This window comes from Netta rufina (assembly GCF_964035555.1).
Source record: "Netta rufina genome assembly, chromosome: 4".
In the NCBI taxonomy this organism is placed as follows: Eukaryota; Metazoa; Chordata; class Aves; order Anseriformes; family Anatidae; genus Netta; species Netta rufina.
In genome coordinates this window covers 71,579,361-71,596,739 of record NC_140127.1, presented here as the reverse complement: position 1 = coordinate 71,596,739, position 17,379 = coordinate 71,579,361, and the positions used below count along the sequence as shown (strand labels likewise).

Sequence of the window (17,379 nt, the reverse complement as noted above, 5' to 3'; positions counted from 1 at the left end):
TTAAGTTAAGCAGTACCAGCTGAAAAGCACACCTTGTTCCCGGACTTCCAGCCTATCTGTAAGATGATAACCAGCATGTAACACATCGTCTTAATGCTGCAAATGAGTTCAGCACTTGGAGATTGGAATAAAAAAATAAGTCAGAACTCTAGCACATGATGTGAATTTGCCATGTGTTTGGAAAGTCGGATAACTTATCGGTGCTGCTCCCCACAGCTGTTGACTTTTCTGCATGTTACTCATTAGATCTGTAGTCCCTCTACTGGAAGACAAGAAATGAGCAGCCTGGGCTTCCAGAAGGGAGCCTGGTTAATGCAGGGGTAATTCTCTTTTCCTGCATGGCTGGGATTCTTAGCTGGTTCTGCTCCTGTGATGTTTAAGGGGCATTTTAGCCTTGACAGCATGAATTATATGAATATCTACCAAGTGCTTGTTGTACCTAGCAGAACACATTCTTGTTTATAACTTATTTTCTTTTCTCCTGTTTGTTTTCTCAGCCTTCCAATATATTTTTCACAATGGACGACGTAGTAAAGGTTGGGGATTTCGGACTGGTAACTGCAATGGATCAAGATGAGGAGGAGGAGTCGGTACTCACCCCCATGCCAGCTTATGCCAGGCACACAGGACAAGTAGGGACCAAACTCTACATGAGCCCAGAACAGGTTTGTGCTCTGTACTCTGAAGCTATTTCTAGCACCACCTGGGAGACACCTGAATTTGGGAGTTCAAAGATCAGGCACTCCTTCTAGAAAGTTGTTGCTATTGAGATATTTACATTATTTTTCATCAAAGTAGAGCTTTGAGCTAAACTGAATTTCAAAATTAGTACTTTTAACATACGTATATATAAAACCATATGTAATAAGACATACATATATGTAATTTTTATATATACTAGAAAATAGTGGCTGATTTCTATTTGATGGATTGATTTATGTTGCTCTTAACATATTAAGAAGATAACTGTAATATTCAAGTTAGTTAACGATGCACTATTGTACATAATGTTTAAGTTGAAACATTTTGGCTTGCAGATGGGTCTGATGATCAGGAGCTTGCTCAGCCATACTCATTTGATAGTTTCATGTGCCCAGAGGCTGTTACAGTACCTGTCCTGTCTTCAGCTCTGCTGAGTTAGTCACTTCCCTGTGTTGAAAGGGGCTGATTACCTTGTATGTAATTCCATACAGTGATTAGATTGATTGACCTGACCTTAATTCTGAATTTCCAGATCTGTGGGAACACCTATTCGCACAAGGTGGATATCTTTTCTTTGGGACTGATTCTCTTCGAGCTGCTTTACCCTTTCAGCACACAGATGGAGAGAGTCAAGGTACGTATGGTACCGCACCGAGGATTATCTTCAGTTTGGTCATTTCTTTAAAAGAGCTGTTTGCTCTGTGAAACACTTGCAAGCTGTTCTTCACAGCTTTGAAACAGTGTTGGAACTAGGAACACAGTATCTTTATCAGCCTTATACATACCCCTGAATCACTGGAAATGAATTGCAGTTTTCCTAATCTGTGCAGTGAGATTGAGGCTGTAACATTTTTTACAAAGCTCCTCTGTTATCTCAAGTAAGAGAAACTATTGAATTAGGATATTCAAGATCTCAAATGGCAAAGGTTGTAACTTCAAACCTACCGGCTCATTTTTTATTCAAGAATTGGAGTCATGCTCTGTGTTTTTATGACTTCTTCTTTTTGCATCTCCAGAGCTTTTTTACCCAAGACATTGAAAATTTATTCCTTTTCTGATATTGTCTTAGCGGTAAGTCTAGCTCATTGCTCATCTTAAAGCAGTCTTCCCAATAACAGATGACTTTTATTGGATTAAATATGAATTTGGAAGGTTTCACTTCCTTGCTGTTAAAATGCATGTGAAGAAGATTGCCCTAACTTGCCTCAATTTTCAATTTTTGATAAAAAGAACCTCCAGCCATTTCTTGTCAGCCCTGGAGATTACAGTTCTGGAGATTAGCTTCTTTAATAGTTGCTTCCAAGTTGTTACACTGAAGCTTTTCCTTGGCATCAGCCAAGTTTTACTGCTGTTAACTGAAGCGAAGAATGCTCTGCCTGCCCAGGGAGCCCAGCAAATCCTTGCAGTCTGGGACAAAGGGCTGAAAAACCCCCAGAGGAGGAATGCGAGACCTGCCTCTGTCTCAGACTGTCAGCAGTTAAGTCTCTGGCAGTGCAGTTTATTTCCAGATCAGATGTTGAGAACAGATCACTAAATGCAGAGTGACTTAGTAAAGGAAAGAAGTGTTTTGAAATAGCTTGCCATAAAACTCACTTCTCTTGAACAGGAGTTTGACTGTTGCCCATCACTATTAACTAATCAGTTTGTACTTTCAGTGAGTAATAGTGGATTTAATTTAACGTCAGAGTTCATGTATTTGTGCTCAAAATTGTGCAGAAGGAGATCTTTATTAAAATAAGAGCTAAATACTGCCCTTCTGCACTAACAAGATGCTGAAGTAGGTCATGGGTTTCTGGAAATCACAATTTCAATTCATGAGGCAGCCAGGCTGCAGATATTTTGTGGCTCAGTGTGGAGAAAATCCTGTCACTAGATGGAGCCAACGTGCTGCCTAAGCAAGAAAGAATGACTGACGGGGATTAGCTACATTGCAAGGACACAGAAATATGCAACTTCTTTCAAAATTGCTGATAAATGTTGGTCCGTAAATATTAAGCAAACACTCTGCTTACATTATTAAGGCAGATCCAGTCATTTCGTGAGTTTTAATACTGGTGTAGGTGATCTTGGGGGTTACAGATGCTGCAGAGTACTTTATTGAGCCAGAACAGAAACTACTAATGTATTTGGATGATTTAAAGCTGCAGAGATCGCAATTCTTGTAACATGACAATTTATGTAATGTGATTTCAGGTTCAGGCTGTAAGCAGCAATTTGCCTGGTTAAGTGAGAGTTAACCACTAAAGCAAGACCTGTAAACAAAGTTTTTCTCCATCAGGCTGATTTGTTTTCAGAAGTGGCATATTTTTCAACAATAATAACTATGTTGAAGAATGATATTTTGGAAAATTAACATTTTTCTTATCATTTTTGCAGACCCTGAGTGATGTTCGAAACTTGAACTTTCCACCGCTGTTCATTCAGAAGTATGCACAAGAAGTAAGTATGTCTCATGCTAGTAACTGTAGCTTTTTTCTTTGCTTTCCAACTGTTTTGCAAGTAAAAATAGAAGAGGAAAACCACCAAAACACCAGCTTTTGTTTAAGACACATTTCTCTGCCTGTGAACTTTACTGTTTTCCAAAATTCTAACATTATAGAACATTATAGTAGTGTGGATGCTGATGCTTCTGTCACAAAGTTTATCTCCAGTAATATGGAATATTACTTGTTTTCTCTTCTTGCTTGATGTTACTCCTGTTGCATACATCTTGCCATGAGTTCTTGCAACAAATCCATATTCACAAAGAGAAGGTGCAGAGTTCTAGGCAGAAAGTGGAGATATCACAGTAGCATCATGGCTGTATGGGATTTAGCTCCAGGAACTGGATCCTCGAGTAGGAAACCAAATTAATCAAATCCTTGAAATGATATGGTTTCAGATAAAAAGAGGAGGTGATGTACAAAACCTCTCCAGTGGAAAGCTGAAGTGCTTTTGTGTTTTCTTGGTAGCTTCACACCACTAGCTAAATGAGACGAGCCTTTTTTGCTTTACAGCTGCAGGCTGTCCGGAGGAATTCAATGTGCTGTGCTCAGCTAGAACAGGACATTTTGTTTTCTACTCTGAAAGATGCTTTGTTAAGTAATTCTGACTTTAAGACAGATTTTCCAGCTACCTGTAAATTTAAAGGAAACCTCCTAACTCACCATGAAAAATTACTTGCATGGCTTTAAATGCGGTGGCTTAAGCATAAAGCTGAACACTACTCATGAGTTACAGTTCATTTGCTTTAAAATCCTTGTGATTCCAAATAATGTAAAGGCTGTATAACTATTGAATCTTGGGTCAGATTTGATTTGCCAAATAGATTGTAGTCCTTGATAGTGGAGGCAATTTAAGGAATGCACAGTGATATGTTTTCAAACATTTAATGTGTTTCTAATTACTGTGCCAACATACTAATACCCAAATTACTTAGAAAGCAACTGGGAACGCTTCCTAGTTGTTCATACAGACAGCTGAAGTCAGAACATTAAATAAGGGTGAATTTATGAATTGAAACACACACATCTCATGTTTTCTTTCAGTACACCATGGTGAAGGACATGCTCTCTCCAAGTCCCACTGAAAGACCAGAGGCTGCAGCAATCATAGAGAATCCTGTATTTGAAGACTTGGAACTCCCAGCAAAACCAGTGCTTAGGCAGAGGTCACGGACAATGAGTTTATCAGGAAATAAGCATTCGAGACAACCAAGCAAATAATTATCCTCAGGATCACTTCTTCCACTCAGCAGGTTTTAAAGGGATTGTTCAGCAAAAGGATCCTATGATGCAGAATGTCTATCTTGGAAACGTTTACTTAACTTTTTTTGCCATGATTAATGTTCAAGACATGTTGGACAGATTTTTGTTTACTTTGACAGCCAACAAAAGCCAGTAACCACACTTCTCACATTCCATTTTTCTTACCTTAACTCTCCTAGGTGGATGGGTCCAGCTACTGTGCTTACCAATGTTGTACTCCATTATCTTTTGGGGCGGGTTTTGTGTATTTTGTTTTTTTTTGAAGCTTGTAAATGTCAGCTTGCTGGGTAAGTGAGAGATCTGTAACATGTAAATAGAATTAAAATACTGTATTTTTATATAGCAAATTACAGTCTCTAAGCCTAGTGAGTGTATATCTGAATCACTTGCTCTTCAGTGAAATGAAGATGATTTTGGAGGAAAAAAAAAATGACTCCATTTTTGTCCCTGGTGGGTAAACTGGGAATCTGCACTATTTTTAAAGCAAAAAAAAAAAATAAATGACCACAGCTGTACATACTGTCACTTTCCATAGCCAGTCATTAGAGGAAATTTTTCTCATGTTTCTGCACTATAGTAGGTCTTAGGGAATGCATTTTATACAGATAAACCTGTAGGGAAGGAAAAGGAGCTTTTAGCCATTAAAAGAGGGCTTATAGGCAATGGTTGGAAGAGCCATAGTAAAAATTATGTACAAAAATGTTGTGATTCTGCCAATTTAAACCTAATGAAGTCATACATGTCGTATGTAATCTTGTAGATTTGTACTTTAAAAAAAATCAACTGGTAGGCACTTGTGTAATCTGCTAATTTAACTGCCTAATGCCATGCTTTTATTTCTCATTGTAAATATGTTAAATTTTATTTATAAAATACAGAATCAATCCATTTGGGTTGGTGGTGTACAGAATGCACTTGCTATAATTGTTGAGTGCATTAATTATTGTGACTTCTTTCAAGTCTAAATGATTTAATAAACTTTTTATTTAAAAAAACAGTGGTTGCTTCTGTTGAAAACCTGCATTGTGCCTGCTGTAGGTGGCAGCCTCGTGCAGTTGGAATAGGGACAGGCTGTTGGTTTCTGTAACTGCCTTTGCTTTCCTGTCCTGTACTTGTCACAGTGCATGATGCAAAGATGTATGTGGTGCTTGGAAGTGAGATGGTGGCAGGAGAAGGGAACTGAGTTGTCCTAAACCTCCGTTTAGGTGTGGATTATGGAGTCCTGGAGATAATCTCTCAGGTGTTATCAGTGGGATAACTCTTACACTATTAGAACAATTTTTGCCTAAATGCATTTTTCTGGTTCTACAGTAGTTTTCAGGCTTAGTTTTGAAGTTGTAGTTCTTGAAATCAGTTTCTTAAAAAATTGGACTTCAACTACTTCAGCTCCTTTTGGCGATCACTGTACTGTGGTATGATACTGAGACTAGAATTAAGCCAGCTGACTACTTGTGGTGGAAGCCAAGAGGGGCGTGCAAAATTTTTCATTGTTGTGTTTTCAACTGCTTCTATCCTGCATGCTGGCTTGTCCAGTTGAAGCCAAAATGCTGTAGTGAGTATTTGGTCAAAACTAGGATTTTAATCAAGTTTTGCTGTGTCAAAACAAGGCTGTGTCCTCTTCCCTTGTATTTGCAAGTTTTCAATGTCAGTTATAAATGCACAGTTCAATGGCCGTGTTTAACTGGGTGAAGCTCTGGGCACTACTGTAGCTTCTCTGCTAGGTCAGTGAATACCAGTGGAGAGCAGAAGGTAAGGAATGAGCTTTTTACTCGGTGTACCTCTGTGCTGGATTTAAGTGGTTACGTATTCCAGGGTCCCTCCCTGCTTTGACCAAGAAAATCTTTTCCCTGACCAAAGCGTTTCTCTCTGAACTCAGGTCACAGAATAGGTTGGGTTGGAAGCGACCTTAAAGCTCATCCAATTCCACCCCCCCCCTGCCATGGGCAGGGACACCTCCCACCAGCCCAGGTTCCCCAAAGCGCCATCCAGCCTGGCCTTGAGCACCTCCAGGGATGGGGCATCCACAGCCCTTTAAGTGCCTCACCACCCTCATGGTAAAGAATTTCTTCCGTATATCTAACCTAAATCGCCCCTCTTCTGGTTTAAAACCATTCTGCTTTGTCCTATCAAACAGTCCTTCCCCAGCTTTCCAGCAGCCCCCTTTAGGTCCTGGAGGGCTGCTGTAAGGTCTCCCTGGGGCCTTCTCTTCTCCTGGCTGAACAACCCCAACTCCCTCAGCCTGGGTAAGCCCTAAACCCCTATTTCAGAAGCAAGCAAACAAGCTGAACACTGTGCAGACAGACCAGGCTTCAGACTGTGTGAACAGTGTACTTAACTATACCTGGTCACATCTGTAATATGAACTGCGAGATGAGAGCTTCAGGGCTCAATCAGGACGAAATACCATCACAACTTGTAGATCACCAGAATGTGCATACAGTAAGACAAAGTCACGTTATTCTACTGATTTCTTTTCCCCAGCATGAAGATTGGATTCGTATTAGGAAACACTCATTAAAAAAATAATTACTCAGGAAAGAATGAGTTCCGTTAGCTACAACAAATTCCTCTTTGTTCATAAAACCGTGGAAGAGAAAGAAACACATCGTTGCTGTATGCCCCCAGCTGTAATATTTCAGCCCCTCCATCCTCTATTTTCCAGCCATGCACTTTTCCACGAGGACCTGCTCTTGCACTTTCTACACCACCACCTCCAGCGACCAACTCTGAGCCCCTACTGCTTGGGTTTGCCCTTCAGGACACCATTGGGCACCGGCACAGTGATGTTATATTCCAGGTCGGGAGCAGTCCTGGAAAAAGTGGCTATGGACACCATGTCCTCCCCGATGTCCACCTGCGACCTGGGCCTGCAAATGAGCAGCTTCTTCAGGGCCCGCTGGAAGTCCCTGTTGAGGAAGGCGTAGAGCATCGGGTTGATGGTGGAGTTGCAATACCCCAACCAAGTGATGACCTTGAAGGTGTCCACCAGGACCGTGCTAGTGGAATCGGTGCCCCGGGCAGCCAGCCAGACGTTCAGGACAAAATACGGCAGCCAGCAGAGCACGAAGACAGAAATGATGATGCTAATGGTCCGCGTGGCCTTGTTCTCCAGCTGCAGGTGGTTCTGCCGCTTGCTGTTGGGGTGGTAGTGGAGCTCCAGGGTCTGCGACATGATGCGGGTGGCCTTGAGCCGCGACGCTCGGTAGATGAAGAAGTACATGCTGCACATGACCATGAAGGGGACGAAAAACGCAAGAGCGGAGGCCACGATGGCGAAGATCCAGTTGGTGACGAAGACGCACTCGGTGCCCGCATCAAAATCCACCCCGGGGATCTCGTTCCAGCCTTGCATGACAGGAAGGAAGGAGATGAGGGAGGAGTACACCCAGACCGTGCAGGTCATCACAATGCATCTGCCGAAGGCAAGAGATGGGGAGGGGAGAGAGGGTCTGAGTTATTCTGAGTTGAGAACATCCAGTACAGCCCAATCCCCATGGCAACCCCTGTGGGATATCACCGCCCGGTATTCCCAACGGGCTTGGAGAAGGCACTGAGCAGGGAAAAAGCTGGGGTACAACACGTCCGTACAGCAACAACTAATGACTGGGTGCTTGGATCCGTGGCTTACAGAATTGGGGCTGGCGTAAGGGATGTTCAGAGCTGACAGAAAAAAAACAGGAAGGAAGGTTTTATAGAGGATTTTTGTTAATATTTAAAACAACAGCATGGAGATTTTTCCAATTGGTTCCAGCATTAATATCAAGCCATTATCTTACTGGCTGAGGATCCTTCCTGAAGCATCCTCTCTGCCCACCCTCAGACAACCCTCCCCACCCTGCAGTCCTCATTTCAACGTTTCACATGAAACCTTGGCAGAGCAAAGTTCTGCAAAACTTTAAATGGTGCAAAGATCCTTGTGTTCTGATTTGGGGCAGAAAAAGCCAACGGCTCGTTTGGTCCCTTTCCATTATAGGCCTTGGCCAAGTGAAAATTTGGAAGGACCCAGAATGAGAAGCAGCTACACTCACCTGCCACGGGACATCCTTCTGGAGTAGTGGTAGGGGGTCACCACGGAGCAGTACCTGTCCAGGCTGATAAAGCACAGCGTGACGATGGACGCGGTGCAGAACATGACATCGAAGGAGATCCAGACTTTGCAGAACAGCTTCCCGAACAGCCACATCCCCGTCACCTCGTAAATGATGCTGTGAGAGAAAACGGGCAGAGACCAAAGCTAGAGAGGCTGATTGAATGTATTTCAAGATTCCACTGAAGAAACATTGTATTTTATTGGAGGTACTCCAGATGAGCATGCAGTGGAGTGAAGCTCAGACACCAGATATTCACCCTCAAAATGTAATCCAAGGCATTAACCCTCAGGTGGGGCATGGCTGAAGAAAACCGAACCCAAGTTTCTTGCCTGCAAGTGCCTTGGTCAAGGTGCTTTGCTCCAAAACCTCCCAAAATACACATCTGCACAGCCTTGTTTATCCCAGCTTTTTCCCATGCCATATGAAGCACAGCGTTTTATGAATCCTCCCCAGTTTCTAAGGTGTGGAAGATGCTGCCTCTGCCAAGAAGCTCGCTTTTCATCTGGTCTCATGCTTCAAAACTGAAGGATTTCAAGTCTTGGATTAAAAGAAGATATATATATATCCTAGGATGAAGCCTGAGTGGCTTGTACATAGCTCACAAATGCCTCAGTGAGGGAAGCACAACAGCAAAAAGCAGACATTATGCCAAAACCATTCCCAACAAAGTCAGGGGGGCCTGTAAGAAGTGAGCAGCGAAGGAAGGAACATATGGCAGCTGTAGGAAGGCTGATGCGTGTTCCTACAGCACTCAATCAGCTGCAATTTGCTTCCCCTTTCTTTCAGCAGCTTTCTGTAACTCCTGGGGTGCTGCTGAAACAACCATTGTGTGTGAATTTGGTGTGGAAGGCTGAGTACCTACCTATTGCTGCAAAGCTTTAATTATCCTGTAACTTCACAGCTTTATGGCCGAGCAGAGGGAAAGCAGAGCTGCTGCGGGGCCCTTAGGTGGGCTCGGCTGCCTGGCAGGGGCAGAAAGAGCCAACTTGCTATCAGGAGCTAGAAGCCAACACCTGCTCCGCATTTAATTAGCCACCATTCATTAAAACCACTTGTAAAGGTTGTTCTAGAGCACAACAAGCAGGGTAAGTGCATTGCTGGAAGTGCTGTTGAAGGGCTCCAGCTGCGGGCAGCATTTTACGTGGGCTGCTGCTCACAAATCCCCCAGCAGAATCTGTCCCTGTGCCCTGGTGCCCTCTGCTTGCCTGAAAAGCTTGTGGTGTGAGCACCTTGGCTGTCCAGAGGCCAACAATGCTGCGGTCATGAACATCCCTGCACACAGATCCCGTACCTAACAGCCACCACCACGCTTCTCCTGGGACCCCCATGACCTAGCGATGCTCTCAGAGCACAAGGCAGGGGCCACCCACTCCGTTTTCTCTGGTGCATGCAGCCTCTGAAGGCCCAGGAACGCAGCAGGTTAAAGAGGATTAATAAAAGCCCGAAGAAACACACCCCATGAGCAGAAGCAAAGTCACCTCGGTGTTTCATTTTTGCTTGTGAAGCTCGAAACTCTCAGCCTGGAAACAGATGGGCTGGTTGGAGGATCTCAACAATGAGCTGAGCACAGCTGAGCTGCTCCTTCCAGCGAGCCAGGCCAAGAACAAAGCAGAAGTCCTGCTCCTACGACGTTTAATGCATCAGATGGCAACCACATTTTTCCTTCCTTTCTATCACAAAACCTCTTTTTGCTGAGCCAAACTGCCTCCTAGGGTCATTTCTTTTCCTCCTCTTTGGCATGTGCTACCTACCACGTGCACCGAGGAGCAAACTGTGCTTCAGAAGAGCAGCATGGGCACGAAGCTGAGAAGCTGGGTAAGATGTGACCCAGACCTCAGACCTCACATCAGGAAACCTGCAACATTTGAGGGGTGCAGACCAGAAGCAGAGCTGCTGGCTGTCCTGCTCCAGCAGCAGTCATGTTCCTCCACCACCCTCTTGCAGCACTTCCACCACCCCAGGGAGAAACCCCACCAGCAGCAGCACAAACCTCCCGGTGCAGACCCTAATTCCCACCGACTGCAGGAGGGTAGGAGCAGGTTCCAGCCAAGCTGCAATAAAAGCCCCCGGCGCAGATATTTGCAGTGGGGAGGACAGGTGAGCACGGATGGACGACTCGAGAAGCAGAATTTAAAAATTTACACAGTTCAGAACTGAAGCTGGCAGTGGTACTGTTCGTAGGGCACCGCTAAGTGCTTTATTCCCACCTGACAGCATAAACCACTAGCTCGGTTTGTAAATTTGTTTTGGGAAAATACCTTTCAGTGCCAAACTCAGAAGCGTAGGCAGCCCCGTGAGAACGACAGCTCGAAAGGGGAAAATAGCCTTCAGCTCCTCTGTGGTGCTCCAAGAGCTCTAAACACAGCTCAGCCACCCACCCTACACAAACTTAGGGCCGCTTTGCAGCACGAGACAGACAGACCCAGCATGAACATTGGTCTGGGGATTTGTTTCCCTAGGATCATCTAGACCACAGTTGTAGCCAAGTGAAGGTCCTGATAATATACACCTCATGCAGGGAGAATCTGTTCTGAAGAGGCACTTAAATATAGAGAGAGCCTAAACTACCCTAGAAATAAAATCCTAAAATAAAAAAGTACGTAATTAAAACCCTTACTTTTATGCAAGGAGAGGGGAGATGGCCTTCGTCCCCATGCCAACGTGACAGACACCAATCTGCAATGGTAATAGGGGCGAAACAATTCCCCCACACGCAGTGAATCACATTTGATACCCTACTGCAGGCTGCACTGTTTCTGCTCATGCAGGCAAATGATTAATTTTGCGAGGCTGCCAGCCTTCCCCACGAGTTCCACCAGTGTGTCACCTTTGGAGCCAGAAGGAACAACCACAATCCTGTGTTTCATTCGAAGCTCAGGGGATCTTCTTACCTGAACGGCATGACCAGGCACGCTACGAGGAAGTCTGCCATGGCCAAGGACATGATGAACATGTAGGTGACGGTCCGCAGCCTCTTTTCCACCACCGGGCAGATAAAGACCACTGTATTTCCCAGGAGCGTGACCAAGTCGATGAGGGTGAGTATTAACCCGATGACTACCTCCTGGAGGCCGATCCCTGCCCGGCTGCCACCTCCTTTCACAAAGGATGACGCAGTGGAGGAGAAATTAGAGAGCCAGGACTCGTTTTTGTCCATCAGCATCCTCCCACTGTTAAAATCTGGATGGCAGAGAAGGGGAAGCAAATTACAACTTCAACACGCGGTGAAGGGAAGCACAGAAGCCACGTTTGTGCTCCGTTGAAAATTTCACACACCCTGCTGCGTCTCTGCCATCACTGCCCCATGGTTATCAGTCCGTCGTGGTTATCAGCCCAGAAGTGTCTGAAACATGTCAGGATAAACGTGCGGCGCTGGGTGAAGTCCTTCACGGCACCTAAAAGCTCCCCTGTGGATGACAAGTGTGTTATCAGGGGAAGCAGATACAAGGGGAAAAAAATCAAACAAAAGCTCTGCGAGCGGAGAGAAGACAAGCAAGAAATTGAAATCCAGACCGAAAGCAGCTCTGCTAAATCCCCCTTAGCAGCACGCCATCCCCCCAGAATACATTCTCATTACATCTTTGCTGTCCACAGACCAGGTGAGGCTGCTTGCCCAGCCTGCTTTGAGGCTCCTGGACACCTCTACAGCTCTTCTAAGACTGTGATGGACCAAAACTACAAACAGTTTCCAAGAAGTAAAAGCGCCGTGGATTTATACGATGGTGTAACAATGTTCTCTGTTTTGTCCCTGACTCCTTTTCACTGCAATTCCTAATGTTGTTTGCTGCTTTTGATTGGCACTTAGCACCGAGCTGACCTTTCCATGATCCAAAGATCTCCTTTCCGAACGGTAATGGTCGGCTCAGAGCCCACTGCTGCAGACACAAAGGTTGGGTGAGATCAGGAAATTAGATACCCCCCTTTTCATCATCCTCAAAGTCCATCACTTCACAGCTGAATTTCTTCTTCCATTTTAATGCTCAGTCACTGAGCCCCATTAAAGCTTTTTTTTTTCTTTTCTTTTTTTTCCTTTTCAGGGACTTGCTGCCTGGGACCCAAAGCTCTCCTGCCCCACCAGTACTGAGAACAAGCAGCTTTGCTGGGCATCGGGCCCCAGGCAGGTGCTGCCAAAAGGCTGCAGGGTGTCTTAGCAATCACAAGGAAAATGAGCCTTGGGCAACATTTCACATCCTGATAGCACCACATACAAATAAAAAATATAAAATCCTACCTCCAGCTCTCCCATTATTAACAGAAGAGGAGAGCCTAGGACATTTGCTCTAACAGTCCCTTTGAGGAGATCATCAAAATGGATGGGCTGCTGAGCACAGTTTGATTCCGATGCAGCCCCATTTTTTGGCAGAAAAGCTGTTCAGCCTGCTCTCCTCCTGATACCTTCACGCAGCCAGCATGGTGAAGATGCTGGTGTCCCCACAACTCCAGGGCTGCTGCGGGTCTGGAAGCAGTCCTCTGGTGTCCACCTGAAGTTGGTCCCTAGCCAGGTTAAGCACACGACCATCCTTTCATTCTCCTAGCAGAGTACACAGCATTGAGATGGGCTCCCAAGGCATTAACAGGACAAATCAGCTTTGCTTCATTTCAAAACGTTCTCCTTTTTTCCCTCTGGCCTATGGCCTTGAATAATTATTGATGAGGATGCTGGGTTTGTCGTCTGAGGTTTTCAGATGTAACTCTGAAACAAAAGAGCTTAGAAGTTAGATCTTCCTTCTCCTGCGGGCTGTGCTCATGGTTCAGGGCATGCAAGTGTTCCTCCAAAAAATTAAAGCAGATCGTCACCTACACACAGCTGCTCTGGTACTGATCTGCGAGCACATACTGCTCTCAGTCTTCAAGCAGAAGGGGAACAGAGCTCTTAGACTCCATCTCTGCAAGCCCTCTGTGATACCCAAGTACCACCTTGGCCACCAGGATAGCCCTGGTTAGGTCTTTCCAAGTGGAAAACCAAAAGCAAGCTGCTTAATACAGGCTATATCTAGGAGCACAACATAAGGATGCTCACAAGTAACAAACGTGTCCACACTCACAAAATATCAAAGAAACACTCCTGTATTATTTTTGGTGATGCCAGGACAGACTGAGCAGCTGGAAATCACACTTACCTGACCACCCACGCCACTTCTCCAACCACAAATATTCCGTAAAAAAAGAAGGGATGATGGATGCTTGAAACTTCAGGTTTGGAATCAAGGTGCAGACAACAGGGTCCTGCTGCTGCGGGCTCCATTTCAAGCATCCCCATATAAAGCCCCTGGAAGTGCATCTGCAGCTCATCTGCTCTTTATGTTACAGCCAAGCATCCTTTTATTTATTTCTTTGTTTGTTTATTTTGCCTCTGACTGGGCAGCCAGCAACTTACTTCTTTCTTATTAAGAAGTGCTACTTACCCCTGAACCATCTGGAGCCTTGTTAATACAGGAAAGCAGGGGATGATACAATCTTAAAATCTCTGTGGAAATCTTTGGGACAAAACGGGATGTGCCATCCTCCCAAGGGATGTACTTTCACAAAGTAAGTATTGGAATAAGTACTTAAATTCTTGTATGAGCTGCAGCAGCTCATGTGGCTATGCTGCTGACATAGCACAGAGTCTTTAACATCTCTCTTTCAAGCTTTCCTGTAAAGAGCTCCCTAAAATCAGTGGGATAAATGCCCCACTGCACCATGCTATGCAATCAGCCCAGGAGGAATGGGGACCTCAGGTGCCTCAGGGTTTGTGTTGCTTCTATTTGGACATCCCAGTTATGCTTCTCTTAAAAAATTAATGGGACAGATTCTGTTCTCAGTCTGCCCGAGAGAAGTCTAGAAGCAACTCCATCATCTCAGCAGCTTTCCTTGAATATATGGAAAGTCTGACCTAATTTATTCAGCAAAGAAATCCCAAGTAAAAGGTTAATTTCATTACTAACATGCATATTTTGATGGAAAGGGGGGAAAAACACTGCAATCTCAAAGCTGACTGCACTCTAAAATCTTACTGGAATTGTGAAAACGGGAAGTGCATTTGCTGCCACTCTGCTCCTCTGCTAAACTGAGTAAGAGCCAGCACAGGGCAACATGCAGCTACCCCAGGACCTCTGTGGGAGCTGAGACCACAGCAGGACAGCAGGGTGTTAACAGCAGTGTGTTAATAACGAGTTACTGTGCAAGGCTGGTGATAAAGGAGGAGGAAAGTCCCTGTGGGTGCTCCCACCTGTAAAACATGCATTTGAAGAGGCCATGCGAGCAAGTGTGCCTCTGTCTTGATTTTCCTTCTCTCTCTTCCTACTCCATCTGAAGGGCAGCATTTCTCAGGCACAAACGATTTATTTCCATCCCCAAATCAGTGCAGGGGAACCCCAGCTACCTCTCCAACACCTCACCAGACCTGCATCTGGCAGCCCACCAGAAGCAAGCATGATCCTTACCTTCAAACCTGGCCATTGCAGGCAGCCGGCTGGCTCAAAGCATCCCAGCAGCATCTCGGAGCAGCAGCAGGGTGCAGCTTGTAGGATGCCCCGGTCCCTTCCCACCAAGCATCCCCAGCCGGGCTGCGTGCGAGCATCATCCCTGCTCCACTGCTGGGCGTCGAACCTGCATCATTAAATAGCACAGCCCGTTCCCATTCGAGATCTCTCCCCCACAGAAGCAGCATGCACTTTTTCTGCAGGAAAAGTGAGTCTGTAGCACTTCTCCGAGGAGCAGGCGCAGGCAGGAGCACGATCGTACGCTACAACTCAAGGCAAAGTTAAACCCACGATGCGAACGCAGGGAGCTGATGAGCCGGGGTGCAAAACCCCAAATCTTGGGGTGCAAGCAGCAGCCTCCAGGGATGCAAATCCACAACCCATGAGGGTGCAAAACCCTAAACCAGGGTGGCTGCAAACCTCCAAGCCCCAGGATGCAAATCCTCAATCCCTGGGGTGTAAAACCCCAAGCCCCCTTGTTGCAAATCCTATGCTACAGGGGGCGAATCCCTAATCCCTGGGGTGTAAATCCCATGCCATGAGGGCAAACCGCCAGCTCCTGGGGTGCAAATCCCCAACCCTCAGGATGCAAAACCCCAATCCCGGGATGCAAAACTCCAGCCCCTGAGGTGCAAAACCCCAACCTCCATGAGGAGACCCCAGCACCGAGCACTCAGGGCGGCGCCCGGGGGCACAGCCAACCCTTCATGGACGGTGCCAGGGGTGGTCAAATCCCCATTTCCCATCCCTGGGGACCGTCGTCGGCTCTTACCGGCAGCAGCTGGAGCCTCAACCCGGCTCCGGAGCTCCGGGGCCGGGGCAGCCGCCCCGCCTCTCCCCGCCTCCCTCAGCCACCGCCCCGCGGGCCGGGCTCAGGGGCCGGGGCTCTCCCCCTCCGGGCCCAGCGGCCTTCAGGGCCGCCTCGCCTCGCCGTGGCACCTGCTGTGTGAAAATAAAGCAGTTTGGGTTTATATTTGCCTGTCATGTGTAAAAAAAGTGCTTTCTGGGGGGCCGCCTTGGGGAAAAATAGCGGGTTTTTTGCCTGCGCTGTGTGGAGAGAGCGGGGTTTTTGGCCCCTGTTGTTTAAAAAAGAGAGGGGTTTAAACTTACCTGTGATAAAATAGCAGTTTTGGCCCCTGTTGTGGAAAAACAGCAGGGTTTGGGGTTGTTTTTTTGTTTGGTTGGACTTTTTTTTTTGCTTCCTACCATGTAAAAATACAGGGTTTGGGCCCCTGATGTGTAAAAATAGTAGGGTTTTGCCCCTGCTGTGGAGTTTTTTGTCACTGCTGTGTAAAAATATCAGGTTTTAGGGGGAGAATTGGGAGCGTTGTGAGGTGAGCCCACTTGCTTCCCTCACCTCACATGAGGTGCCTGGAAGCTGGCAGCAGCCTGTGGAGGTGGCATGTCCACAGGGGAGATGCTCCTCAATGTGCTCCTCTGAGGGCTGGTCTTCTTCTCCCAGCTCAGATCTGGGCATGGAGCAGTGCCTAGTATCTCTCGGTCCCCTCATTCAGCTCCACACTCCGGTAGAAAATGAACTTGGCAAGGAAAGGTTAAAAAATGAGATTCTTGGAGAGCCTGGGTGTCGGGAACACAAGGCTGGTGTGCGTGCGCCTCATCCATGGCTCCTATCCTGAGCCAAGCCCCAGGTCTCACAGCCAGGCACACCAGTTCACCTTCACACTTGTTGACCATCACCAAAAGCTGACCCACCTCTCCCACCTATTTGATTATTAAGACCATGGCTTCACCTGTCACAGAAAACATCCTTGAGAATTTTCTTAAAGAGTCTGGAGAGGAAACATCTTGAGCAGGGTTGGTGAAAACTGAAGAAACCCAGGTGCACTGTCATCTCCCTAGCATAGCTCAGCTCTTGGGCTGGACATCGACCTTTCATGTTTCAAGCTTGTGCTTGACATTAGTAATCAAACTGGGATGGATGAGCAAATTTGGACACTTACCATCCTATTTATTCATTCAGAAACAGAAGATTACCCTTTAAAAGTAATAAAGTCTACTTTAAACGATGCTTTTCCACTGCAGCAATGAAATAAAACAGGAAAGGAAAGAAAGAAATGCAAAAAAATTCATATCGTACCCAAAACCCATCTCATCTCTGTATTTTTTTTTAATGAGATTGGAAAAAATACTTTGTATAAAAGTGGAGAAATAAGACATGCATGAATTAGAATATTTCATGATTGATTTCATTGCCTTAATCAACAAAAATTTATGTGCATTTCTAAAAAGTCAGTATTTACATCTATGGAAAATAATAATATTGCGTTTAAAGTTATCTTTCAATTTTCCTTTTATTTCAAAATGGCTTTTAGAAAGCTTGAAATCCAAACAAAATAGTTTGTTTTAGGTCAAATA

General features: G+C 45.6%; 2 protein-coding genes across 2 annotated transcripts in view; one reads left to right on the top strand and one right to left on the bottom strand.

Annotated features, from left to right (window-relative positions):
* EIF2AK3 (eukaryotic translation initiation factor 2 alpha kinase 3) overlaps positions 1-5,271 on the top strand; it is a 40,401-nt gene extending 35,130 nt beyond the window's left edge. The window contains exons 14-17 of the mRNA XM_084286774.1: positions 498-665; positions 1,235-1,336; positions 3,079-3,141; positions 4,230-5,271. Coding sequence (XP_084142900.1) covers positions 498-665; positions 1,235-1,336; positions 3,079-3,141; positions 4,230-4,406 — 510 coding nt within the window. The 3' untranslated portion in view covers positions 4,407-5,271. The remainder of the gene's footprint in view (positions 1-497; positions 666-1,234; positions 1,337-3,078; positions 3,142-4,229) is intronic.
* Positions 5,272-7,182: 1,911 nt separating this feature from the next.
* Positions 7,183-11,834, bottom strand: LOC311208611 (histamine H2 receptor-like; the record flags this gene model as incomplete). The annotated part of the gene is made up of 4 exons (XM_084285445.1): positions 7,183-7,861; positions 8,477-8,653; positions 11,431-11,719; positions 11,816-11,834. The coding sequence occupies 4 exons, from the start codon at positions 11,832-11,834 to the stop codon at positions 7,183-7,185; spliced, it is 1,164 nt and encodes a 387-aa protein (XP_084141571.1).
* Between the last annotated feature and the right edge of the window lie 5,545 nt (positions 11,835-17,379).